This window comes from Elgaria multicarinata, chromosome 8, assembly GCF_023053635.1.
Source record: "Elgaria multicarinata webbii isolate HBS135686 ecotype San Diego chromosome 8, rElgMul1.1.pri, whole genome shotgun sequence".
NCBI lineage: Eukaryota > Metazoa > Chordata > Lepidosauria > Squamata > Anguidae > Elgaria > Elgaria multicarinata.
Genome location: NC_086178.1, coordinates 45710875 through 45738380, shown reverse-complemented (window position 1 = coordinate 45738380; position 27506 = coordinate 45710875). Strand labels below are relative to the sequence as shown.

Genomic DNA, 27506 nt, shown 5'->3' with positions numbered 1-27506 from the left:
GCACCCTTTGAGTAGTGCTTAGTGGGATGCTCTAAGAATGAGGCTTAGGAACATGGCCAGGTTCCCAAGATCAGCGGAGAAACCACACATTATGAGTTGTTCCCCCCACCCCCCACACATGCCCACCCTTTGCTTAATTATCCCTGCTGCATCGCAGGCAGTCATGCCATCTGAACCTGGTACACATCATATGGGTGTGTGTGTGTGTGTTTCTAACCCATCCCACAACTCATGGCTTATAGGTACACGCTGGATTCAATCTACATACATGGCAACACATGATGCAGAGTAGTTAATTAAGGAAATGTTGGGTGCGCAATCAGCATGCTCAGGAGCAGGAGAAACAACCCATACTACATTTCTCCCTGTGCTCGTGCAAACCCAGAAACTGAGTCAGACCATTGGTCCATCTAGTTCAGTATTGACACTGACTGGCAGTGGCTTTCTGGGGTTTCAGGCAGGATCTTTTCCTAGGCCTACCTGGAGAAACCGAGGATTGAATCTGGGACCTTCTGAGTGCAAAATACGAGTTCTACAAGAGCTACAGCTCCGTCTCTATGGCCATAGAGTCCGCTCCTAGACTGTTCCTTTTTCTGGATAAGGGGAGTATGCGCAAGGGCTAGGGATGCCAGCAGACCACTTTTTCTATCCCTGCTTTACAGTAATATGGTATGCTCTGATCTAAATACTGAATCATTGTGTCTCACTCCATGTTATTGCCATGGCCTTCTCAGCCAAGGTACTGCACAGGAGTATGTTGACCCCAGGGGAGTTGGATGGACACAGCCTGGCAACTGGAGGAATGGTATCACAGTACCCCACCATGTGAGACTCCTTCCTCCCATAACGGAGCAGTAGAATGCTAAAGTAATTCTGTAGGTGATGGTAAATAGCGATACGCTAAGGTATTTTAGGGGAAATAAAGTTCCAGTGGCAAATTAGTATCTATTTAACTTGACTTACCTAGCAAAGGGCCCTAGGTATGCAACAGAGGGGAATATATTTTTAATTTCTTCTTATATTGTTTAATATATTTATTGTTTTAATCTATCAAATAACTAGGTAGCTCTGGGTGAATATACTAATTTTAAACACATTTCAAGCAATTGTAACATTCCTTCCTGGAAGAGCTCAACTTGGTTTATAGTTTTAAAAGATTGAAACGTAATTCATATCTTTGTAAAGAAAACATGATATATCTAGATTTGCAGTTGTGCGAACGATATCCAGCTATTCTGGCAATTTGTAATTATTATGCATTTTCTTTTGATTCTGCTGGAAGCAGTGACAAAAGAAGATACAAAACAACATCAAGAATCTTGCAAAAAATGATGCATTTTATTTCTAGAAATATGATGCTATGTAAAGATGTATAGAACTTTATATTCTAACATGAGAATTGGGCCTGGAAAGGCACAATGTAAGTGCATAATAATGAATAAGGAAGAGAAATAGCTAAATTTTAACACACTTTTGCATAAGATGACAGAAAAAAGTGATCTTTGGCAAAACACTGCTTTTTATTAGTTGTAAACTTAGTGTTTAAAAAAGCTGCATCTCTTGATTGCTAGAGGGTACCCATGGAGAAAACCAAGCCATGTGTGTGTAAGCTGTCCTAGATCACTTGTAGTCATTGATGTAACTCAAGGGAGCATGGGATGTAACAGAGAGGATTTATAATGCTCTGGCTCTTTTGCAGTAATTCACTTTTTCTAGGGAGGTTCAAGTGGGGCTCAGATGCCTTACAATTCTTAGCATCCACACCCAAATGTAGTTGCTAGGATACTCCAGAGGAACTCATGACAGTATAAAGGCAAAGCAAGTTTGTAATTTAGATCTATCCAAAGATGTTAGTCTTTTCCACTTCTGAGCATTTTCCTCTTCTAATTTTTATTAGCAGAATCAACATTCAACATAACACACAAATACGAAGACTGAAAAGTTTACCTTGTGGTTGGTTAGGTGTTTTTTTTTTTGGCATTAACTTTTATATGTAGTGTGTCAATGTTTTATGGTTCACAAGAAGTTCAGAATGTATACCTCTTAAGAGAAATATTCGGATTCTGGTGAACCTTTTTGTCAATACATATTTATAGAACACACAATTGTGTTTCTTCAAAATTTTATTTCAATTTAAGTTATGGGGCCAGCCAGATCTTCTAATAAGAATTGCATTCATCTGAAGGTATGAAATGCTTTTGTGAAGAATTACAATTGTATACATCTTTTAAAAACAAACAGAAAGACCTCACATGAAATAAATTTTAGTAATATCTTTAACCCTTCACGCAGATAAGAAACCACTTCCAGTACAATAGTTTTTAATATGAATAGCACATCAAATGGTCTTAAATACAACTTTTTTGAATGCCAACACTCCAAGGATTAATGTTTTAAAAAAGTTAGAGCCACTTTCTCCCATGCCGAATAGTAGAGAAGCAAAACCTATAACCAAATCCCATCTTTTAACTTCTTTATATATACACATACATAACTTTTAGTATTTCTACATTTCCCCTCTAAAGTGGAAGCCTTATGCATAATGGAGAATAACTTGCGAAGTAATATTTTCCTCCTCTTAACTACAATAAACCAAAATAGAAAAAGGTACTGAATGGTAATATCACCTCATAGCCAGTTTTGCCTGTCTGCATAAATGATTTAATAGAGGCTTATGATTACTTTTTCTTCTTTCAGTAGACATTACGAATCACTTTGCAAAGTACAGGTTATGACTTCTAAAGGAAGCATGACAATGTTGAGTTATTCAACATTACCAGAATCCTATTTGCTGGCACTGTCTTCCTACTTCCTTTATGAAGGCTTTAAAATTAGCTAAAATGTCAATCAGGATATTAGTTTAATCATTTGTGAAATAATTTAATCAGAAAGAAGCTAGAAAGCAATAAATAATTGTATAGCATTCTCAGTCAGATTCAATCATGCAGAATTTAAACTTTCATACTCCTAATCCATAAAGTTGGCTGGTTGTGATTTTAGAACTACTATTAAGATGGATACCATTTTGATAACATAGTTTAGATATATTTAGCAATTGGTTTTTGTTATGATCACAGTAACAAAGAAGTGGTGCAAAATCAGTCTTTTTAAAAAATAAATACTGATAGTTTGCAGCATTAAGGAACAAAATATTGACACTAGGACAGTTATGAAATTATGGTTTTTGAAGTAAAGGGGAATTATAAATTATTTACCATCACAGCTATCATACTGAGTATTAACTATATGAAAGGAAGAGAAATTCTCTATATACCCACAAGGAAAACAATTTGGTATTAATTTTGTATAATCTTTGTAATTTGCAAATGGCTGAACACAGCACTAATATAAATGGATAAGGCCAACATTGAAGAATACAGGTTAGTGGGATCTAGTGCTATATTTTAGTCTACCCTAACTGATGGCACCCCATTAGACCAGTCAATATGAGAAAAGTGGGATCTCTTCCTTTTAATGCTGCAGTATTTAAGAAATGTGAAATCAGCATTTTCATGTGATTCAAAGTATTCATTACACATGAGCTTTCAATTTGCAAAACTCAGTATCAGGTAAAAGTTACAGACTAATACATTAACATTCCTCTGCTGTACAAATTAAATCATTTTTTTTTAAAGAAATGAGCAGCCTAGGAGTTATATACAAAAGAAACCAACAAGCATTGTTGAAATGAAATGCAAAATGTCACTGCTAAGCTCTACTGTCTGAAACGCTTTTGAAGTAAAATTAACAAAAAAAACCTTATAACGTATTTCCAAGTCTACAACTCAATTCTCAGAAAATCACTCTCTCAAAAACAAACTTTAAAGCAGTGAAAGGCATATATACATTTTCCTTATGAATGCTGAGATTTCACTCTTTTAGAAGTTGCTATGTTTGTTTCAGTATCACTTTTATTTGCAAGACAACTGTTCATCCCAGTAAGCTCACATCTTAGATACATTTCCCCTTTGATTACAAATAAAGCACTGCACATTTTTTTAAATCAAGGCATACAATCTTATACTATGGTGCCAAGTATGCACAGATCACATTGTGCTCGCATCTCATAAAAGGTTAAGTGCAAACATACGGATTGAATCAGATTTGCAAGCATGCACCCCATCACTTAAGCTACTCTAATACCTTCTCTCCTATCCCAAACTATCTTCTATATGTTTGCTTTCATGAACCAATAATCCTCCCCCACCCCGCCCAGGACTTCTAAAAACAAGCAGTGTGCTTGAATTCAGACACAAATACCAAGAAAGTCCACATTGTGCAAGAAAGCAGCAGCTAGGTTTGTCAACTCGGACTAAAAAATAAAGAGAGAAAAACAAACACTGTTCACTGAACAGCAGATTAGCAGTAATGTTCCTCATGAATTGATAAGAGTGCCTGATGCTGAATATCTAACAGCAAATGCTGAATTTGGATTTAATATTTTAGGGGTTTATAGGAGATTAAGCTTCTTGCTGTGCTGGTCTTTTCAAATCCCTGATCTGTTTAACTAAATAGGTCTTCTCATCATTAAATTGCTCATCCTCGGTCCTGTCATTCTGAAACTTGCTGAGGAACTCAATAAGTTTGGTCTGGTTCTTTAGGAGAATATCTAATATAGGCTGTGTCTTGTTAGGGTTGGCTACGAACACCTGGAACGAAAGAAGATCAGCACAGGAAATGAAAAGCTCCGTTAGTGTATCAGAAAATATTAACAGCAGAATACAGATTTTCACTTGATGTAAGATTATAAGGATGCAAGCCTACAAGGTGCTAAAAACCCACAGGTAATATATGCATAAATATTGTCATGCATCTTTATAGTGCATGAGGCCAAGAATCATTTCATTTTTAATGCATTATTTCTTCCAGTAATTTAACATACTAATGAAAGAAATGTTTGTCAAAGATCTAGATACAGTTTCCAAAATGACTCGTAATCACTATAGTACCAAGCAAACCTGCTTGGAACTGTTAGAAAAGTTTTGTGCTTTATTAAGCAACTAATATCATGCATTCAAATTTATTATTGCAATCAATTAAATAATTCATGCAGAAACCTGGATCTGTGATATGAAAACAACAACAACAACAACAACAACAACAACAACAACCATTAAGTGCTCCAGGTTACTTTATGAACGGATAAATCCAAGAGTTTTATTGAGTGTCTTAGGAAAGATGAAACGCCAGTCTCATTAAAGACAGACCCAAATGGTAAAAAGTAATTTGACTTTAAAACAAAGCCTCGTTTGTACAACAGAAACGCCCTTTCCAGTTATCCATACTTCCCACTTAGTTATATTGTACCATTGTAATGTAGCATTAGGTCACTTTAAGACTGGGCATCCTTGCCTTACATTTAATTGAAGCTATGAATAGTATTCCAAATATTATTTAAAAGCAAGGTTTACCTTGAAGACATGAAAGGCCTCAAACTGAATGTTGCGACTCTTGTCTCGTAAAAGGTTCATCATTAGTTTGAGATTTTCAGGTTTACTGATGTATTTTGTCATAATTGTGAAGTTATGCCTATCCAATAGCAATTCACCAAGCAGCTACAGAAAAAAGGAAGAAAGGAGAGAGGTTTTTTTCCCCCCATAATGGCTACAAAGCAACAAACACGATCAGCAATAGTTAACAGAGGCAAGGATAGCATTGAAAACTTTGTTCTTTGTTCAAAACGATTGTTTTGCAAGATCCAGAAGTTGTGGTGTTAAGCTCTTTTACTATCATAACCCTTGTGTTATCTAAATTGGCATAGCTGAGACAGACTGCTGCATTTGGACAATTTTCAGGAAGAATCTGGGTGAGATCCAGGCCTTACGGATCAAGCAGCACAACAGCATTATGTGCAAGCAACCCTTCTCCAGATTACACTAAAGGGAACACTGCAGGGGAGGGATGCAACACAAAGCCCTTATCAGGCCTCTATACTAACAGCACTAGAAGGAAGCATGCTCTGGCCATCTGCGCAACACCGGGGCCTCAGCATGCTGCTGCTCCAGTCTGCCACAGGATTAATGAGCACAGCATGGGCTTGTGCAGCGGGTAGGGATGGGTGTGGGTCACAGGCCTGTTTCCTGGTCAGTTTGTGTGCATAAAAGTTTCCACATCCTGAACTTAGTGACTGTGTTCACACAACAAGCTAACTCACCATGTTGTCTGAATGTAGTGTGTTTTCCGCAGAGTGGGTTAGAATATTGTCTGAACACAGTGCATTTTCCACAAGGTGGCTTGTTAACCATGCAGTGTGGTTTATTTTTCTTGAAACAAGCCATCTTGGGAATCCACGGCTTGTTGGGTTATTCAAAGTGGTTTACAAGCCACACTACATAATTAACAAGCAACGCTAAGGAAAAAGTGCTGCATTCAGACAACACAATAACCCACCCTACGGAAAACATACTGTGTTCAGGCAACAAGACTTCCATGGTTCAACAGCAACTCAAAGTGGGTGGGTTAGTGTTTTGTGTGAACCCAGCCAGTGCATGCAGTGTTGATTCATACGGTTTGTAGCTAACCCGTCAAGAAGAATTGAGTTCACACCAAAAAATGGGTGAGTGGTGTGTGTGTGGTGTCTATATTATATAAATATATATAAACCTCTTTGAAGGATTCCTGTATTGATCCAACACATAAGAAGCTTTTCACAAGGATTATACAATATCAATGTTAGTAGATATCTGTGGACGATTGCTGTTATGGTGCTTGTACTAACAGTTAATTACATGCTGGTTTCCTTTCTCCATTTTTGTTAACCAATTAGTAAAGCAGAATAGCTAGCTCACTCCTACTACTACCACCCACTGAAAAGCAAACATTTCAGAAACTGTGCTAATATTAGGCTTACACAACCCATATCTTTTTACCTTAAGTGACTGTCGTTTTGTCACGTAGTTTTCTGAGTGGAGCAACTTCTCATATTCACTGAAGAACTGAAGGGAGAAAGGGAAGAAAAAGCAGAAGCTTTCCAATTAACACAGGTGTGGAAGCACAGAAATGAGAACAAGGATCAAAACATTTCAACTGCATTGCTTTTTAAAATGTTGTGACAGTTTCTGTAAGACATAGTAGGGATTCCTAAACATTATACAGTGGGCTGAAGGATGCTTTCAGGTAATTCTTTAGACAATCACAGCTTAGAGAATACAAGCAGCTTTATGTTTTTATTACCAGATGTGGCCAGTAGGTGGCGCAAAATTGTCACTCATGCCCTTGTGATTAGTCTGACATACCAGCAATGGGAACACACAAAGAAGAAATGCTCCCTTTGATTTAATACACAATTTCATTCTCAGCATTTTTAGGATTGTACAACTGCAACAATTTGCTTTTAAACACTGAAAAATCCAGTTCTGGATTAAACATGCACTGATACAATGAATAAAAGATTTTATGCCAACACAAGTATTTAACAGGCAGTGTGATAAGAAAAGGTTTTTATTAACATTCTCATGAAAAAACAAGACTGATAATTATTATGAGTTATCATGATGAAAACATACCCTATCATAATGCTGTTCCAAGAATTCTGCACTCAGCAACTTGTGCCTTGTAAGCAAGTCCTGAAAACAAGAGATTATACTATTAATTTAAAAAGGGTACTTTCCTTCCTACCCTATAGTTTCAGGTGCATTGAAATATAGTTGTTCACAATAGCCTTTTCCTACTGGCTTTTCAAGCCATTCCTTTTCATACATTTCTCTAATTTCCCTAGCCTCAGCAAACAACATTTTCACCACAAGACTAGGGGGGAAAGTCAGGTATTTGATGGTTAAATATTTATATTCAGCTTTAAAAAACAAATGAACAAAAAACTTATTCTGTGTGTTTTGAAGAACTTTACTTTAAAAGAGAGCAATATTCTATGAAAATGGCACGTTTTAATAGTTTGCTATGAGTTCTGAGGTGGGTGAATTTATAAAGCAACTCAAGATAGAGCAAATATCTTCATTGCCTCCTGAATATGTACTGAACATGATCCATGTGGATCAGTTCATTGATTTAGAGTTCTTTCCTGCCATATCCGCTCAAAAGTGTGCCATAATACATGGACTCTGTTTATCCTTATAACATCCCTGCCAGATAGATTCCAAGGCAACAGACCAAATGTCAAGACTGAACCTGAGCCTTCCACTCCCAAACTAGGACTGACTTGAGGGGTGAGGCAGGCGTAAGAAGGGGAGAACCATTTTTCACAAACATTTTTGGCAGCATTGTAAAGTTCTTGCTCCATTCAGTATTATTGCTGTTGCTGGGTCATTTCTAGAGAGGGACTGGACATGTTTCCCTTGGTTGTTACAGCTTGAATGGGTATTCAAGAAGCACTGCCTTCACTTGGAATTTTCTTGATTTACCTACAGTGGCATTAGTGGAACCAAATCTGACTGGCTACATAGCATCTTTGCATCATCTCATCCATAACGTATCATCCCCAATTGCTTGAAATTGCCCAAATCAAGGAAAATGACACAGTATGGTTGTACAGGAGAAACAGTAGCAACAAACAGAATTGGAAAGGAAAGTATTAACCAATTGTTCCACACTGTGGGGGAATCCGCACGTCGTACCGAGACCGCTTCTAAGCGACCCCAGTTCGACGTGAAAGCGATCGTGCAACTTGCCTTTGGAAGAGCCGAGGAAGAGACGTCCTTGCCGCCGCCACCCACAGACCTCCTCGCCGGCTGGGACGGAGAGCTCGGCTGAAGAAGGCAGGGTGGAGAGCTTCTTCTGCTCTCCACCCCGCCTTCTTCCCCCGAGCTCTCCGTCCCAGCCGGCGAGGAGGTCTGTGGGTGGCGGCGGCGAGGACGTCTCTTCCTCGGCTCTTCCAAAGGCAAGTTACACGATCGCTTTCACGTCGAATTGGGGTCGCTTAGAAGCGGTCTCGGTACGATGTGCGGATTCCCCCTGAATCAAGCAGCTTGAGAACTCCATCACTAAAAGCTACCAATACTGGTTCTCAAGCCCAGCTCAGCCTTCTCTACAGATATTCCTGAAGCCACAGAATTCATTTCAGATTTACATTTGTTTGCTTTCAGGAAAAATAATGCAAAGATTACCTGTTCCAGCAAGCTTCTTTTTTTTTAAGGGACCCAGTGGTATTTTTTATAGCTGAAGATACTGCTATGACTGCTATGAAGATAATGCTACAGCTTCTACTTCACTGAAATTAATTTATTGTTATGCACTTTTATATTTGTTGCAATTTTTCTTGAAACTTAGTGGATAAGGCACATATATTTTTAAATAAGTAGCAATTAAAATGCAGACATTACCTTGAAAGTGGCAAATGCATCTGATGCAATGTCAAATGTTGACATTTCCACGTATCTGAAGAAGTCATAAAACTGCTCTGACCACAAGATTATTTTCGCCAGTGGTTCATGTCTGATGCACTCTCTTAACATGATTCCGCAATTCAGGGCGATTTCTGGAGACTCATACCTGCAAAGTGAGAAAATAACATAAATATCTGACACGTAAGAAATACAATCACAGCAAGGTATTAAACACATATGCTTAATTACCTGGTCAAAGGTCTTAGCAATTAATATTAGTACAAAATTCTAAAGTTTCAGTGAAACTGTTCATAGGAATGACTTCTATAATTCTTGAAATGACTTGTATAGAAAGGGTTTCTGAGCTTGTTGTGGAAAGGGGAGAAGATTTGACAATTTTCACTTCTGTATCTCACACTTATCAAGAGTTCATTTATGAACACCTGTACAGACAGGCATCCCTACTGGTTTCTGATGTGCTTCACATGTGGGCAGGCTACATACAGAAATTTTCATGAAGGTAGCATTGATGCATTCCACTACTAACAAGCGATCTAGCAAAAGGGACCGGTGCTTTTCATAAATATACAGCTACACTAATGAAGTTGCTGGTAATTTTTATATTTAATATTGTGCACCATTTAAATTGTTTATGTTCATAGGTTGCATGGCCATTAAGATCTACCATATATAGTACTATTAAAAATACAAAAGTTAATACATTAAAACAACCTGGAGCGCTCCCATCTCCAGATCACACCATCTGAAAAGTGCTCCTGAAAGTTGACGATCCCCTGGAGCAGTGTGGCATACAGCAGGAGGTGAAGTGACAAGCTCCTGCCCCTCCCCATCCCACCAGCCCAGAAGTGCTTTGTATTCACACATGGTGAAGGGGTGGCGGCGGATCTTGGTCTATGAAAACAGTGAGTCAATTCTAGTTCCACATATTAACAATGGCGTATACAGATCCACTCCAACATCTTTCAAGGACTCCATAACATTCACTAAGTGCTAGTATTTTTTTTTATCTTAATGATATAGGGTGGGATATAAATGTTTTAAATAAATAAACAGTATGAGCACTGATCTTCCTCCCCCTTCATGTTTGTAGATTATGTTGATGAACCTTTAATATATGGTAATATAAGCAAGTGAAATAGCCAAGAAAGAGGAGTTTGGCATCCAGTCTGGAAGGTAGCTACAAACCTTGGATGCAAATTCCAAGGAGACTCTCTGTCTCAAGTCACTCCTTGACTAGCTTCTGATCATGTGGGTATTTGGAGCAATGCTTCTGCTAATAATCCTAATGTATAGGCAGGTTGGTATGAGATAAAGTAATCCTTAGATGCTCTGGTCTCAGACCAATGACAATTTGACTCTCCATATCAGGTTCACAACTCCAAATGCTGCTAGATCCATCTGTACGGATAAAAGCTTAGCTTGCAGCAGTGGCCGGAAGCACTTTTTAAGACCACGTTCATTTGGTCATTGAGAACGAGACCCTCATTCTTGCCTTTAGAATGCACTAAACACAGAGCTGCACTTAATTGTTTAGAAGCACCAAATAAAACAGAATGTGATTCCAGAAAGTCTTCATGGACTTTCATGGGGATGGAAAATCAGGAACAATTACACTGGTGCGCCAGTATCTGCAAAGGGTTTTGTTGCATACTTGAATATGACATAAAGTGCTGGTTTGACTGACAAGAGTTCTACATGGCTTGAGCTTAATAATATAACTAAACTACATCTTAGCTATTTGAGTCTGCAATTGTAAACACAGCTACCCAGAAGTAAGCCCATTAAGCTCAATAGGGCTGCCTGTGTTGACATGAATAGGATTGTGTGTTAAGTGAATTTAAAATTTAGTAGGATTATAATGGCTTTTTTTTTCATATTGACCCATTAAGATGGGTGAGGTAAAGAGTTTGAATAAATAAATAAATAAGTTTTCATGTGTTCAGAATGCATTACCTGTTTTGATCTTGCTGTGTTTTGGAGCAGGAAAATGAGGCATAAACTTGTGCCCTGCCTAATATTGCAAGATTATCTCTCCTCTTACTTAAGAACACTGCCTTTCTCAGAACAAGACATATAATATAGATCAAGTAAGCAGCATAGAGGTATGCTTAACTGCTTTCATTGGAGGGTGAAAGAAAGGAGATATCTTTCTTGAATAATTGGCCAAATGCTACTGAGGTCATCATCATAACAGAAAATAGTCAAGGAAAAGAACTGGTTTTCATTGTGAGAAAGGCTTTTAAAAGTGTTTTTACATTGACAAGCACTTGCATTTTATGACTTCTAGCATTACTTAAGTGCCTCAGCAGATTTTTTGAAAAAAAATAAAAAGGAAGAGATCATTTCCTTTAAGCACAGAGCAGAACAATGGCCAATATTCCCCTGTTCCAAATGGTACCAATGCACACATTTGGTGAAAGGCTTTGTATTTCTTTCATTGGGGTTGGATGTTGAACAAAATCAAGCATGATGCTCTGATGGAACAATACAGATGACATAAGGAGAGGAAGCAGCAATCTGGCAGGGAGTACACACAATGAATTGGCCTTTATTTGGGTAAGTTTGAAACAACGGTGCATATAGCTACAAGGATATGGATTGAGCATCAAAAGCCAGGGGGTGAATTGTGGTGCAGGACCTCAGTTTGAAGTCCTGCTCACTGAATGAAAGGTGCATGGACAATGCCTAAGGGCTAGTTCACACAGCGAGATAACCCTATATACAAACAACTGTGGAACAGAGCTCCTGTGGGAAAACTTTAACAGGGACAGTTCCATACACAAAGACAGCTTAGGAAGGCACCAAACGCTGGAACAAAAGGGGAGATGATCTCAATTGGTACACAAAAGACAATGTATTGCAGAATGCAGTTTGAGTTCTAGAACTCTTCCACTAATTTAGTTCTTTCAAGGAGAAACCTAAGATGACTTTCATCAAAGTATGTTATGGAAGAAGAATTATGAAATTTGAAACACAGTGGCAGCATTAAATGTAATGCCAAGCTATGGTCTAGTATTTCAAGAAAGGGTTTAGCCACTTCCCCCTTCCCAGGCTCACATACTACCCTTCCCTTCTTTGGCATGGCTGTGGGATTAGAAACTTGCTTCCATTTTTTATTAACTGCAGTTTAGCATGTCTCCCAAACCTTAACACTGTGGCTAATCTGAACTGTGGTTTGTTGAAACAAGCCTGCTTCATAAATTATGGTTTGAAGTTTGCTTGTTTCCACTAATCATAGTTACAATTAACCACAGCTTGTCCAGGTTTGGATGACTTGATGAACTGTGGTTAATCAAAAACATAAGTGACTGCTTCCGAACGCCTCCTTATCATCATGCTGCGGGATGTGTGCATGAACTTGGGGAGAGGCTACGCCCATTTTTGTAATTCTAAAACATAGTTTAGGATTACATCTAAACCAACACACCACTGTTTTCTGTACGCCTTTGCCTTCCCTCGAGATGCTTCAATACCCATCAGCCAGCATAGACAATGGTCAGAATAGCTGAGAGTTATGGTCAGAAACCTCTGGAGGGCATCAGAATGGGGAAGGCTGCTCTATATGAAGACAGCCAGCAGTCATCTCCATAAACATAGCTCAATTATTTTCCAGCCATTATCTATAATCATGGGAGCAGCTCCTAGTCTGTGTACAGTCTAGCTGATACTAACATTTAAAATTACAAGCAATGTGCAGGACTGCAGAGAGGCTACAACTGTTCATATGTTGGAGAAACCACCTATGCTGAACTTCAAATAGTTTCATGTTGCATGTTCAATAGTTAATAATTTTACTTCTATATTGTACAATACATACCCTTTTAACAGCATGAACAGTATATTTTGCTGAGTGCAGATGTATTCAACTGTGGGGGTTCTTGTACCAATTTGTCTCCTCAGAATGTTGTTGAATATCTGAGCCACATCCTTTTTACCCTGCCAAAAATGCAAGCCAGAGAGAGCATGTAATATTCGTGGTGCATGTAAAAAGTGATAACATTAGAAGCACCTAGCTTCATGCCTTTAAAGTAACAAACTGAACCAGTGAAGTAGAATGATTTGTACTTACCTCTACTCAAGAATTCCTTAAGTATTTGCTAGCATGACAGCCATTTTAACATATATTTGTGTTGTAATCCACCTTGATCCAGAGGGAGAGGCGGGTAACATATTATTATTATTATTATTATTATTATTATTATTATTATTATTATTATTATTATATAACTCACATAAACCTTTTGCTAGACAGTTTAACCAATTATGTGGTATCAAGCGTACAGGATTTTATTTTCTCCTTGAGTAGAAATTACTATAATAGTAAATTAACCTTGCATTCTGCAGTTACAGCAATATGTTCCTGGTTGTTACGGCAAACTCCTCTTTCTTCAGGCTTTATTCAAATGTGTTCTAAAAGAACAAAACCATAACCCGAGATTCCATCCAATGTGCTCCTTGACTAGCTCCGTCTTGTCCTCTATTATGAGGTCTAGAATTAACTCTCATATCCAGAATTAACTATTACGTGTACCAAAATGGAACATTTCCATTCCCTGTGACTAAACCAGACAGTTACAAGTTATTGTATGGACATGGCCCAGTCCACTACAGATATAGTATCTGTCCACAGAGTCATCAGACCTGTTTTTGTCCTTTTCCACCTGTGAATACACAGATGGTACTAGAGACCATTATAGCAAATAGGAAGACTGCAATTCTCACATATCCTGGTCATCCATTCTCTTTTTCAAACTGAGATGCTTAGGACTCTAAGTAGTGTTTTCTTTATATAGGTTTCCGCAACAGAAAAGTACATTCATTTGCTTGCAATTTGTTGATGCTACTACATGGGAGAAGCACAAGGCCACAAAGCAATTTATTAAATAAGACTGTAATCTAGGAAGATTGTGTTCTTAACAGTTGTAGGTTTCTTTGCTAGTCTAGAAGCTCTTAACATTACCCTAGCTTGTGAAAGAGCCAGTTTTCTATGACAAGCTCCCATGCAGCCAGCAGCCAAATAGCCAAAAGAATGGGTTAGGGTGGTGCTGATTCAACGGGGAAAGACACGTCATCAGCACCAGTCTCTTAAAATATTATTCAAAACACATTAAATACTCACAGAATAATATTTAATGTGCCCCCAAGTCCAAGGAGCTGGATGTTGAATTGAATTCAGAATGCAAATGATGAGTATTTACAAGACAAGTGGTTTTCTAAATTCTAATTCCATTGTAAGCTGACCCAAAGCAGCACCAGAGCTCTTTGTTCTGGCAATGAGTAGGGCAGTGTTTCTAGAAACTGCCTCACCCAAAGCCCACGTATCACAACAGTCAAGCGTCATTCACCAGCCCAGCCAACTTTGCCCAGGGTCCTATTATTCTTTCCGGACTTGCCATTAGTAACAGCACTTCCTTGTTAGTCACATAATTGACTTGGTAATGGTTCACAGTAATAAACAATTCATTATTTATTTGAACTATTGACTACTTCCAAGTGATGTAACTTTGTCACTAAGATATACACACACAGCACAAGCAGAGGTGAAAAGTAAAAGCTACAAGTACTGATCAAAGCATCAGAAGAGGCTTTAGCAAATAGCTTTCAGAAGAACCCAAGAGAAATAACTACATAGCTAAAATGCTGCCTCTGGGTGTTTATTTTCAATAGACATTTTCTGATCCACATACCAAACAAAATCTTTATCTGCTCAAAAGACAATGGACATCCACTGAAGTAGAGTGAATGCGCACTTCAATTCCAAAGTAGTAACATCCCTTCCATAAGCAAACAGCCATACCTCTGGAAAAACATACACACACACACACACACACACACACTAAAATTACACCAGAAATTTCTAACTCAAAACAATGCTAATCTATAAAATTCTGCAAGGCAGAAGCGAAGCTCCAAAGAACTATGCAACTAATTCCGCAAATCCACTGGGGCTTTGAATGTACATCCTTGAACAGGCATTTCCCATGCTGCATGGCTTACTGTTCCTGAAACACAGGGGAGTTTCACATACAAATAGCTTGTGATATGGTGGGGGCAAAGGTCCCCACAATGTTTGCAAAATTGTGTGGGGAGGAGGAAAACATTTGTTTGCTACACAAAGAAAAGAAATCCATTAAGTAGCTTCAAGTTCTTTCCTAAATGCAGAATCTATAGCTTGGTACAGGCAAGTTACAAATAAGTGAGACATCCACTTTCTCAGCTGCTAGAAAACCATATTAGGTATTTTATACCTCAGTTCTTTTGCCTTACATTTGTGTTTTCAAATTGTGTCCCCAAACCCCTAGGATTCCTCAATAAGAAAAGTAATCATCGGAATACCACATTCCCTTAAAGACAGCTTGACCAGAACTACTTCTCTCATAGCCTTCCCAGATACAGAACAGTCACAGGGAATAACTGGGCAGGATCAAGCTCAACTTCAGGTTTTGAGGACCCTAAGAAAGAGACGTGCAGGTCCATCCCTTCCACTTCCCCATTCATGCTGATGCTACAGCTTTTCCTGCCACCTCCCTTCCCCAGATGGCCAATTACATTTCTCCACAAGAAAAGGGGAATTACTGGCGTAATGTGTCATTTTCTGATTTTGAACCCCTGACCTGTCCATGGACTTAAGCAGGACTTGACCATGTCAACAGCTCACATCAGGCCTAGGTGTGTTCTCTAGGGCATTTTTCTTTCACATGTACAACCTGCGAGCACTCTACAACGTGCCCCATAATCTTCTACAAAGTTCACTGTGGCTACGCCCTGCATGTCTGCCATGGCACCAAGGAAATGGAAATGGCTCCCTCAAGGTACACTGGCTGGAAGTCACTAGTTTACAGAATGCACATGATTTAGGAGGAGCCACTTCTATAATATTGCATTTTTTTTTAAAAAAAAAAACTTTATTCAATGTGGCTTCTACTTTAACATTTTCTCTAACACATCACAGGAATCTAGTTCAATAAGACTCCAATAATCGTAGCTGTGGTTCTGTTTGTTTCCTGATTAATCTATTCTGGAATGCACCTCCAAGGGGAAAAATAGCCTACTAACAGTATCAGGTATGAAAGGGAACAGAAGAGAACAGAGAGATTTGACATTCCAAAGTAAATCCATCATACCAGGGTCCATTTAAAAGACAAATGATCTAGTTTAGAGGGAGTTAGTGACATTATGTCTTGAAATGCCACAAGAGGTTGTATTACATTTGCTGGAATATTCTTCAGTGACTCAAAGCTATAGTCATCACCTCATCGCAGAAAAGTCCTGATCAACCTAATTACCAATAAGCACAGCTAGGGTGCCTTGATTATTATCACTACCATCACCACCCCAGCAATCCTTTGCAGGCACCAAAGTTCCAAGACAATTTGCAGCTATTCCACCTTCAAGGCTTCCCACTGAATGTCATTAAAAGGTGTTGTTTTGCTTGAACAAAACAAAAAAACAAACATGCATGCATAAAGCTACTCCCTCAAAGAAAGTTAGTATGGAAAGCACACTCACTGCACGATTTAGACACTGTTCCCTCCATAAGGCTCTGCAGACATGAAACAAACTTGAAGCATCCCCACCCCTTTCCAGCTTGTATCATTTAGAATCTCACAAATCTGATTCTGAGTCAATGGTAACCATTGGGAGGGGTGGAGAAACTTGCTATAAGATAGGTAGGTTACCTGTGGCTGTATCTGCTAAACAACATGACAGGGGAGAGGTTCAATATTGGGATGCCAAACCTCACTGTGTTAACACCTTGACTTCCCATAAGCCTTTGAGGAATTCTGTATGCTTCACCTCTCTAGGACAAGGTGTCAAATGACAAACAGGTGTTCAAATGACAATAATACCGTTCCTCTGATGTTTTGGAAGAGTGTAGAACAGGTGATTGGGATAATTCAGAAATCCAAAATGTTTAAGCCTGGACCCTTATTCCCCCAACCCCAAAAATAGGGACTAGGAAAGATCCCCTGAAGAGTTTTCAATGTGAATATGGTATTCTAAAGGGATGTGAAGTTGAAACAGCAATTAGTCCACCGTAATATTTTCTTACCTCAAAATCAATGAGTTGCAGATCAGCTACTAGGGTGCTAAGAAGACCACTGTTGTACAGCTCTTGAGCAAGCTGGGCCACAGCTTCTGTCTGAGGCTCCTTTTCATTTGTGCCGTATAAGATTTCTTTCATGGCAACTAGATTTTTTGAAACTTCTTCAGTAGCCTGAACAGAGAAAAACAAAAAGTTGGAATTTCTAATGCCAAGACCATCCTGCTTTATCTACCAACAGGAACTGAGGCAATAAAATATTTCACTGATAAAATGAGAGCCCCTACTTTTGCCCACCCATCCATAAGCACCTCCCAATTATAAACAATGAAAGAATGAAGTTGTTCCTAATTGATTGTGCATTGTGTTGTGTGTTGAACCCATAGTAGGCTGCTTTGAATAGCAAAAATGGAAAACAAATGGTTTAACATATTAACATTTTAACTGGTGTGCTGAGCCAGTTCACAAAATGCTGGGGCAAGGATGAGATTTCAGTGTACCACACTCCCAGAGTCAGGCAAAGTGACTAGGCTACAGACAAGTTACTATTGCTGTGACTATCACAACCTGTAGGAAAACATTGGGGTGATTTAGTAATTGGCTAAATGATTTAATAATGTTAAAAAGGCAGTTGCTATCTGAGCCTTTCCCACAGAAGGACCAAGAACTACATACCTTAGCAGAAAATAAGAGGACATTGTAGTTTGATACAAGGTCAGAGTGAAATAGGGGACAGAACGCTAGCAATGCCTGTTTTATGGCTAAGTCAATATTTACAGCACCAAGAGCAATTACATATACCACAAACCAACACACTAGCAGCATAAAAATAAATGCTGAGGTAAACCAAAAACATGGGAATAGATCAACATATATTAAAAAAAGCAAGCCCAGAACTACCCTAACAGTAAGTGTCATGTTGAAGAAAAAATCCTATTATTATTTCCTACTAATTCCCACCACATCTGAAGTAAAAACCCTAGTTAATCAGTCTCAATGTACAACAGGACTGGACATTTCTCAGGCATCTAGCTGTCTGAACTGATGCCAAAACCCCAAAATCAAGTATGTTTGCCACTCTGGGCAGGGGAGGCACTTAAAATTGCAAAGACTAGCAACTGAGAAGGGCTAATTGTTTTTCCAGTTCTCCATTCTACAAGCTGCCATCGCTGCACTTTGCCTAACTGAAAATGGTTTCAGTTATTGATGGGCAAACTCTCCTCGGCTTGCCTTGAAATGCCCCAGCAGAGAAGACTTGCTAGAGATAGGTGAGACTTCTTTGATCTCTCCTTAACTAGAACTGCACCTGCGAGTCTCCTTTCCCAATTAGTAAACATGGGGATTTTACTCTGCTTCCCAAACTGACTCAGAAGCCAAAGGAAACTATCAATTCTATGTCCCCCAGTAAGAAATGATGTTTCTACGGGGGCTAAGGATTTCCAGTTCCTCTTCTTATGAGCTCATCCTCTCACCACTGCTGGTTAAGGACTACCCCTTTTGCTTGGGAGGGGAAACACACATATTTGAAGGGGTCCAAGCCCAACTCAAAACAGAGCAAGTTCAATATTGAACTGTGTCAACGACAGATATCCCCACCACTACCACCACCACACTACTTTAGGCAAAGTGATCTTCAGCCTTTGTGCAAATGCAAGCCCTATTTACCTAGCATTTAGTCCAGGGCAATATTTTGTGAATATCAAGTTACTCTCTCTGCTCAGAAGTAGTTGATATGGTCAACAGGGTTTCTGATATAAGAGCAAAGCAACTGCCAACAAACAAGAGGAAATTGCAACTCAGTTTTTTAAGGGTTTAGTGCTCCCTTAACCAATTTGATGCTAACAGCATATATAATAGGATTAATGATCTGATATTTTCTATTGTTTCAACAAGTCCTTTGGCAAACAGCTGTAAAATCCACAGCCAGTACTAACAGGAAAAAAGGCCACTTAAAGGAACAGTCCAATCAGCAATATATCCCAGCACCGAGCATTCTGAAATGAGACCCCCAAGGTCTATAATTCCAGAACCCTCTTAGCTTCCTATTTTCAAATAGCCAAGAAGTCCACGGGCTGCACATCCCTGCCTCTCTCTCCCACTGTAGCTCTAAGTTTCTGCATCTAGTCTCCATGTTCCAAGAGCCCTCCTTCCTTCTTGACGGCAGCACCTTCAAAACTGTGTGACCCGTCTTTTAAAATGGAAGCAAGCTTAAAGGACAGTATTTCATATAATACAATAGCTTATGTTATTTTTAGGAGTATAACATTATATAGGCATGAAGTTTAGTTTAGCAGGACTGTTTTCTTAATATGGTAAATTTCCTCAATGGAATATATTTAGTATATTTCAGCACAGTATTGGCCTTCTAATGTTGCATTAGAAAGTAGTTGTACATTAAGCATTATTATTTTCCTCAGCAGGGCTTTCTGTCATCCATGCAAATAAGTAAAAAAGAAGAAGCAGACCATCTTTCAGATTCCCAAGCCCGGCATTCAGCAGGATCAAGATCCTAGTAACCAGAAAAGAAAAGCTCAACGCCCCCTCTCACTAGGATTAATCAAAGGCCCAGGTGGAATGATAGAATTACCCTATTGCAAACAGTATAAACAACCATGCATGATCCCTTGCCAGAATGTTTAATTCCCAGTGCCGTTTTAGGTGACTTCAGCTTTAAGATAATTTAATTTGCACCCCACTCCTGGGGATAAACAATTAACAGCCACTACGGTAGTAACTTTCATCCAAACACTTCACAAGGTTCATCACCAAGAAACAGAGCACTACGGAGAGTGCCACCTTGTAAAGGGAAATGCCATTTATTTTTACATTTTAATTTTACACACACGGCTATGAATGCCATCCTTTTAATTTCTTGGGGCACACCCCAAATACTCCTAGTTACTGCCCATCAGCTTTTGATGAAAATTTAAGGTGCAATATGCTTTTTTTGTAGGCCATTACTATTTCATTTTACAGTCAGTCTGCCGTATCCTGTAGGCAACATAATTCCAAACCTGCACCACATTTCCCTGTAGATTGGGCTGTGCATAGAGGACCACAACAAGGCGTAGAGAAGGTGATGTTTTACTCATATATACTGTACTTTCTGACAGAGTGAAAACTTAGCTGCATACACACTTTGCAATGTAAATATTTTCCTGGAGCATTCCAGAAAACACTTGTTTAACCAACTGGCGTACATATAAAATCTTTTTCAAGTAAACAGAGTAAAATAAAGCTAACAGTTCAGCCCATAATCAAGTGACAGGACTGCAAGTTGCTGAATGGCTGCTTTTTAATGGGCCCTTTTCCATTCTGCTTTCCAAAAATATGTTTTCAGCCCAACTTCCATGTTTGACCACAAACTTTTTAAGATAGTTTTGTTTTGATTACCAGGACCATGAAGAACAATATGTAAATTAGGAGACAATGACCTTATAAACATAGTTTTGAAAAATGTAATGGTAGAAACATAAAGGATCAAAACAAAGGTAAATAAAAGGAGCCAATTTCACTGGCCCAGTTCGCAAGACGTGAGGGCGATTAATAAGCCATGACGGCTTGTCAACAATCCCCACATGTGCTGCTCATTTTCCTAGTTTCACTTGCCAGGAATGTCATCACATGTGAATGCAGCAACAGTGGTTGGTTGGGGTTGTTATCCAACTATCCAGAACCCACTCTCTGTTGTAGGGTTGCTGGGTGGTTTGTTGCCCACCCCAACCAGCCACTCTCACTGGGTTTGCATGTAATGACAAGCTACACCAGACCAACGTAATTAGGAAAATCAGGCAGCATGAATGCAGGTGGTTAATAAGTCCTTTTTTAAAAAATCTTAGAATCATAGGATAGTAGAATTGGAAGGGGCCTAAAAGGCCATTGAGTTGTTTCTTTTTACTGTTTTATTCCTATTTGCACCACTCCGGAATCTATTTTAGCTATGGAACGGTATATAAATATTGTAAATAAATAAACCCCAGTCACTACGTCTTTCAAATCATGCTTTCTTGGCCCATATTCCAACATTCCTCGAGGGCCATCTCAAATTAATACATCATTGGGTAATCATTTTGAGTACAAGTGGAACTTGTTCAGGACATGCCATCACCACTAAAAATAGATGCAAATAAAGCAACAGACTTGAGTCCTCAATGTGAGCCTGCAGACAGCCTGGCCTATACTTTGAGGAAGAAAAAAATGTAAAAAAAAAAAAAAAAGATGACTGAAGTATCCTTTTCTGTTAAATGCTATTCTATTTTTCCAAGCTTTTACAAACGTGCTTTTATCAAATTTGTTTCTCAGTCTTTAAACAATAATGCCTCTTTTTTAAGTTTTAGATTTTTTCAGTCTAATTTAAATCTAATTTAAGGACTCAATTTTAATGATTTAAATCACTAGTAAAAAAACCTAGTAAAAAAAAAAAGGACAATTCTATTTAATCATCATTTTTAGTAAAAGTAAATTATTGTTAATATATCTTTGATTCCTACTCAGAGATGGAAGTCTCATTAGAAGGTAACTAAGCAGTTATTCTGAATTGTTTTCAGATTAATTTCCATCAAAAAAAGGGATAATTTGGTCATTTTAGTACTAAAGCAGAATGAACTTGTGAAGTTATTCAGGAGATAAATCAGCTCCAACTGTTCAATTAATCATTATATTTTTGTCATGATGTGCCAGAATCACTACCACCAAACAGGCTTTTAAATTGCACTATGATTTTTTATTCTTCTGCTTAGTTTTCTTCCTCAATAAACAACATGAACAAATCACACAGATGGATTTTTATTTGGTTAACTATTTCAGTTTTTAGATAAATGTCAAGTTTTTTTTTAAAAAAAATAAAATGTAGGCAATTTCAACCACAGCAGGTACCCAAATGGGGTCTCCTTTATGGCCACCATGGCATTTCCTACAGTTTTCTCAGGAATCAGGACTGCATGAATATACTCTGTTCAGTTTTGATTTCACTTTCTATTTCCCTCCCCTTTTCCCTGAATTTATATCCAGACTCCTACTCGTTCAGATCTACTCCCATCTACCCAAATTCTCTATTCAATGGCCTTCTCTATCTTTTTACTTAGAGAGAAGCAAGGGAGAGAGAGAGAGAGAGAGAGAGAGAGAGAGAATGAAAATGCACTTCTGTACACCATCTGCAATGCAGAATAGGACTGATCTCGTTATCTCCCATCTCCATAAACTGCTATTAACATATTCATAGAATATAATTAGAAGCTGTATAATTTGTATTTAAGATGATACCTTTAACATAGTCTCTTTTTCACTAATTGTTTGAAGAAAATTCAAAATCTGATATAAATTTTAAAAATCTAATTAAAATTTAAACAATCATATGAACATAAGAAGAGCCATGCTGGATCAGACCAAGGGTCCATCTAGTCCAGCACTCTGTTCACACAGTGGCCAACCAGCCATCGTCCAGGGACCAACAAGCAGGACAATCCAATTTATATTTTTTATAAATATAAAAAAATATATACTTTTTAAAAAAGTATCATGGATATTTTTTTAACCCTGTTCCAAACTGTCCTCATTTCAGTTCCTGCATACGTACAAATCCCCATCTTCACCACAGTTCTCCCAGCTGTCTTAAATATATACTACTTCTTCCCATGCCTTGACATAACTGGGACTAAAACTGTCCAGGAAGCCTATAATCCCACTCTTCCCTTTCAATGATCCCATGGGGGGTTGTGATCCACACTTGTGAAACATTGATCTTAACAGCTAGGTCTATTACAAAAGAAGAGCTAAAAACTGTTTGCACCCCGGGCCTGTTCCCAGCTGGTATCCTCTGTATGTTCTAAAACATACTGCCGCTAACTTTAAAGCAATGTTTCCTCTAATTCAGCAACCCAACTTGGGAATATTTCTGGCATGTAAACCTGTTTCAGAACTATTTGTAATCTCTCCAAAGGACACAATGGCACTAGGGTGGGTTATGGATTATAAACACGACCTAAATTTAAAGTTAACTGAAAAATTGTGGGGGAATCACAGGTCCCCCAGCTATACTGTAACTAATTCTCTTCTCAATATCAAGGCAAATATGGAGAATCTTCACCAGCTAAGTATGCACATTTGCAAACCTGTAATTAAGAACCATGTTTCACAGTCATTCTGTTAAGTGTTCGATACACTGACCTGTTTTGCATATAACAAGAAGCCACTGCTGGTGAATTACCCTGCAGGGCTTTTTGCTGCTATGGTGGCCAACATTTTTAATATTTCAGTCATGGGGTGGGGGTGGGGGTTGCTATAGCTTGAACTCTAACTGACCACCCCCATGAAAGTGGATGCATGCCCCCCCCGCCTTGTCCACTATTTAGACTAGCACACCGATATCTCCCATCTTGTCAATGTCCTTGTTGAATTCATTCTCCCCATCCATGCTTCCCTTGATGAACACTGTTTTCCCCCCAAAGGCTGCCTTGCCTACTCCCACAGTAAGTATACCCACCCCAAACTATCATTCTCCTGTAGCTGGAGGGCAGTTTTGTCTCCCCACCCCTGCTTTTTGTTTCCCTTCACAGGTCTCTGCTGTTAACTATCTCATATATATATATATATATATATATATATATATATATATATATATATATATGGGTTACATAGTACTAATATGGACTGATAAAGATACACCAACTTCAAAGCACACAAGTGAGGGGGATCTGTAAATATATGGAAATTTCATGGCAGAGCAGCAAAGTAGAGAGGAAAATTACACAAATTTCATAGCTGTGAACTTCCAAATGTGCATACTTGCAAAAGACTGAAAAAATAAAATAAAATCTTAAAAAGTTGCAAAACACACTTGGGACACTGGTGTCCTTTCTTCTCAATGTTTAAGAGCACGGGCAAAGGACAATAAAAAGGGATAGGGAGGATGGTGGCTGCTCTAGCAAGACTGTGAGACGGAACAGGGCTTTTTGCCGCTCTAGCCAGGTAGCTCTCTAGCTGTTCCTGATAACTCACAATGAAATCACTCTGTGGGTTTGGACATCACAACAAGCCACACTGAACAACTCAACAGCAAGCCATGAGTTCTCAAGGTGGCTCGTTAGTGAAAAATAAGCCACCTTGTGAAAAGCACACCAGGTTCGGATTACGTGCCATCTTATCATAGGTGATCACCCATGGTGCATTGTTGTGTCATGCGAAACAGATCGATGTGTTCAGTAATGTATACAAAACCATTAAGCAATCTTGTACCCTGTCCTCCTCACCCCACACACTGCCAGCATTTTACGAAGACAGATCCCCAGAGAAGAAAATGCAAAATATACCTTTTCTACCTTCTTGTCAGAAATATCTTGTTTTTCTAGAACTGCCATACTCTCTTTCAGATTCTTCACTATGTCTGCAGGAGACTTGTGGGACTTGCCAAAGGGAAATGGCATGGTTGCAAGCTACACGTGCCTTTTTTTCTAGAATTCCTCTTTCACCTGCAAATTTAAAAAAAGTATGTTGTTAGGAGCAATAAAAGAAGCTAAGGTCTACTGAGCACAAACAAGCAGATACTTTAATTTAAACACAGTTTTTCAAACTGAACCTGATGTTTTCCTATTTCAAAACGAAGAAGACGTCAAGCCATACTAAAAACATCTCATTTTTCAGCATAATTTTTTGCCAAATTTTATCCGGAGTTAAAAACCTGTTCAAGATTTGTAATGTTCAAATATGCATCTAAAAGATAGAACATGCATTAATAATTGGCAAAAGAACTGAAGTACTAATTTGCTTTTACCCACTATAAGAATACTGAGCTCATTATGTGCATATGATTATTACAATGCATACAAGTGCCCTTCGCCCTCTAGAAAAAAGATTATTGACCATGTAGAAGAAACATTTCCCTTTCCCTTGTCCCCAACACTGAAGTAGATGTGGAAGCCTCTGCTCATGTGGGATTTTGGCACATATAGAGTAGAACAATAGTATTTAATGTACAAGAATAAAGTTAAGATTAACAATAGTGTTGCATTAAAAGTGAAATAGCATATTGCACAAAAACAAATGTCTAGCAGAAACAACGTAGAATAAAAAGGCCAAACGCATTTCAACATGAAGTCGTCAGTGGCCAATGTGGGCTGCTGTATGCTCCCTGGAGATTTGATTGCGCTGACTTTACAATTCCCACAGTTATGTGGTAGAGGGTGTCACTCCCATCTGAAAATAATGCAGGCCCTCAGCTTTTTCAAACTGCCTAGGTCGTGGTCTTTAGATAAATGGCGCTGTACATTTATCTAAACACCACGACCTAGGTGGTTTGAAAAGGCTGAGGCCCTGCATTATTTTCAAATGGTAGCGACACCCTCTACCACATAACTGTGGGAATTGTAAAATCAGCCCACTTTTAATGCAACACTGTTGTTAATCTTAAATTTATTCTTGTACATTAAATACTATTGTTCTACTGTAACTTTTTGTTTAGTATTACATGGTTGTTTGTTAAGGACTTCACCTTTCCTTGCTCTTGGATTTTGGCACATAACAGAGCTCCACAGAGATTAGGACTGTCTATTTCAAACTGTATCCTTCCAACAGTTTTGTGGTTAATACTCTATGACTTTTAAAAACCAATCCAATTTTTATTATTATTTTGGACAGCAACTTCTAATATGAGTAACAAAAGCCACCTACAGATCAACTGCTTGAAATATTAATCAGAAGGTTTTTCAAACATGAGAAGTAGTCTGTATGCCAGCAAACATTTCCGGGCAATGTTTACGATTTGCTTATTCACGTCCATAATGGACAATAGTAAACAATATACAAGCAGCGTGGCTGATAACATGTATGTGATAATTAATAAACATTCCCTTAAATTACTTAATGACTGGACTTCTAGAGTTCTCGATCGGATGTAAGGGAACAGAAAAGCCTGCTCTTCAAAAATGCTGATGGGCTGTTACTCCTGCAGCAAACAAAAGGACAGCTGAAGCTGAGTGAGCAGAGGTCAAAATGTCATTACAAAGAATAGCTGTCCCCACCTGACACAAGTGAAAATAGCCCATAGTCTAGGTCAGGAAGCAAATCACTATTGCCCAGTTTACAACAAATGTAAATAAAAATCTTTACTGAAACAATGTGGGGAGGGACAATGAATTTAGGTACAGTTATCTGAACTTTGGATTCATAGTTGCAAGTCTGAATATAACCATTAGTCATGCCATTCACGAATCTTTACTGTTCTAAAGCCAGGATTTGCAAGTTAGGGAAAATAATGGGCAAGCTTTATAATAGGACAAAAGTGAGGTACTAGAAGTTATAGGTAAAACAGACCTATTTAAGAAAATCCCCACAAACTATATTTCATCTAGCCTTTTCAGATAAAAGTGTTCTTTTATGGATCTCTCACCTCCATTACAAATGGGCCTTTAATACTCACACATTTCAACAGAGTTTGTGTACAGGAGAGGTACTTGGTGCTTTTAAGAATAGTAACATATTGTGGCTCTTTAAAAAGCAACACGTTACAACATATAGACCCAATTCACATGATCACAGTGGTGGCTTGTTTAAGCTGTGGTGTGTGCTGGGGAGCCATTTGCCTAATTAATGGTCCATGCATGGCTTGTCATGTCATCCAAACACAGGCAGCATGGCTTGTTTGAGGGGGAAACCACCCTTAAATAGACTATGGCCTGTTGTTTGCAAATTAGGCAAATTGTTCCCAGAACACGCTGCCAATTTAAACAAGCCACCATGCAAACTGGGCCATTGTGAAAAATGAATCAAGATTACTCATACCTCCACTTTTTGCTGCCTGTTATAGCATGAGACTTTGCACATCTCACTTGTGGGAAGAAATGTATGTTCTGTGGATTTTTAGAACTTGCAGTCTGTCCCAGGGAAGATATGCATATTGCCCTTTTGGACATTTCACCACAAGCACGAAAGGTGTGCCTGCTTTCTCTAGATTCTTTTAACTTCAGAAATGATTTGGAGGGAAAATAAACCAATGCTAACCAAGTATGAAAAAACTTTCAGAAGTTATATTTATTACATTTACTCCCTAAGTATTTACCAGGATTCAAAGAGCTACAGACTCATACAAGAAGCTTGCATTACCTTTAATTTTTTCAAAATTTGTTTCCACACCAGACTTCTATGCTGTATCATGAACTATTTCTTAAATT

General features: G+C 38.5%; 1 protein-coding gene across 1 annotated transcript in view; it reads right to left on the bottom strand.

Moving 5' to 3' along the window:
* Positions 1-2304: 2304 nt before the first annotated feature.
* CAB39 (calcium binding protein 39) overlaps positions 2305-27506 on the bottom strand; it is a 49535-nt gene continuing 24333 nt past the window's right edge. Inside the window, exons 2-9 of the mRNA XM_063132248.1 lie at positions 24651-24809; positions 17353-17517; positions 13117-13235; positions 9276-9444; positions 7506-7565; positions 6870-6935; positions 5412-5555; positions 2305-4649 (exon numbers count right to left, since the gene is read on the bottom strand). Coding sequence (XP_062988318.1) covers positions 4461-4649; positions 5412-5555; positions 6870-6935; positions 7506-7565; positions 9276-9444; positions 13117-13235; positions 17353-17517; positions 24651-24764 — 1026 coding nt within the window. The 5' untranslated portion in view covers positions 24765-24809 and the 3' untranslated portion in view covers positions 2305-4460. The remainder of the gene's footprint in view (positions 4650-5411; positions 5556-6869; positions 6936-7505; positions 7566-9275; positions 9445-13116; positions 13236-17352; positions 17518-24650; positions 24810-27506) is intronic.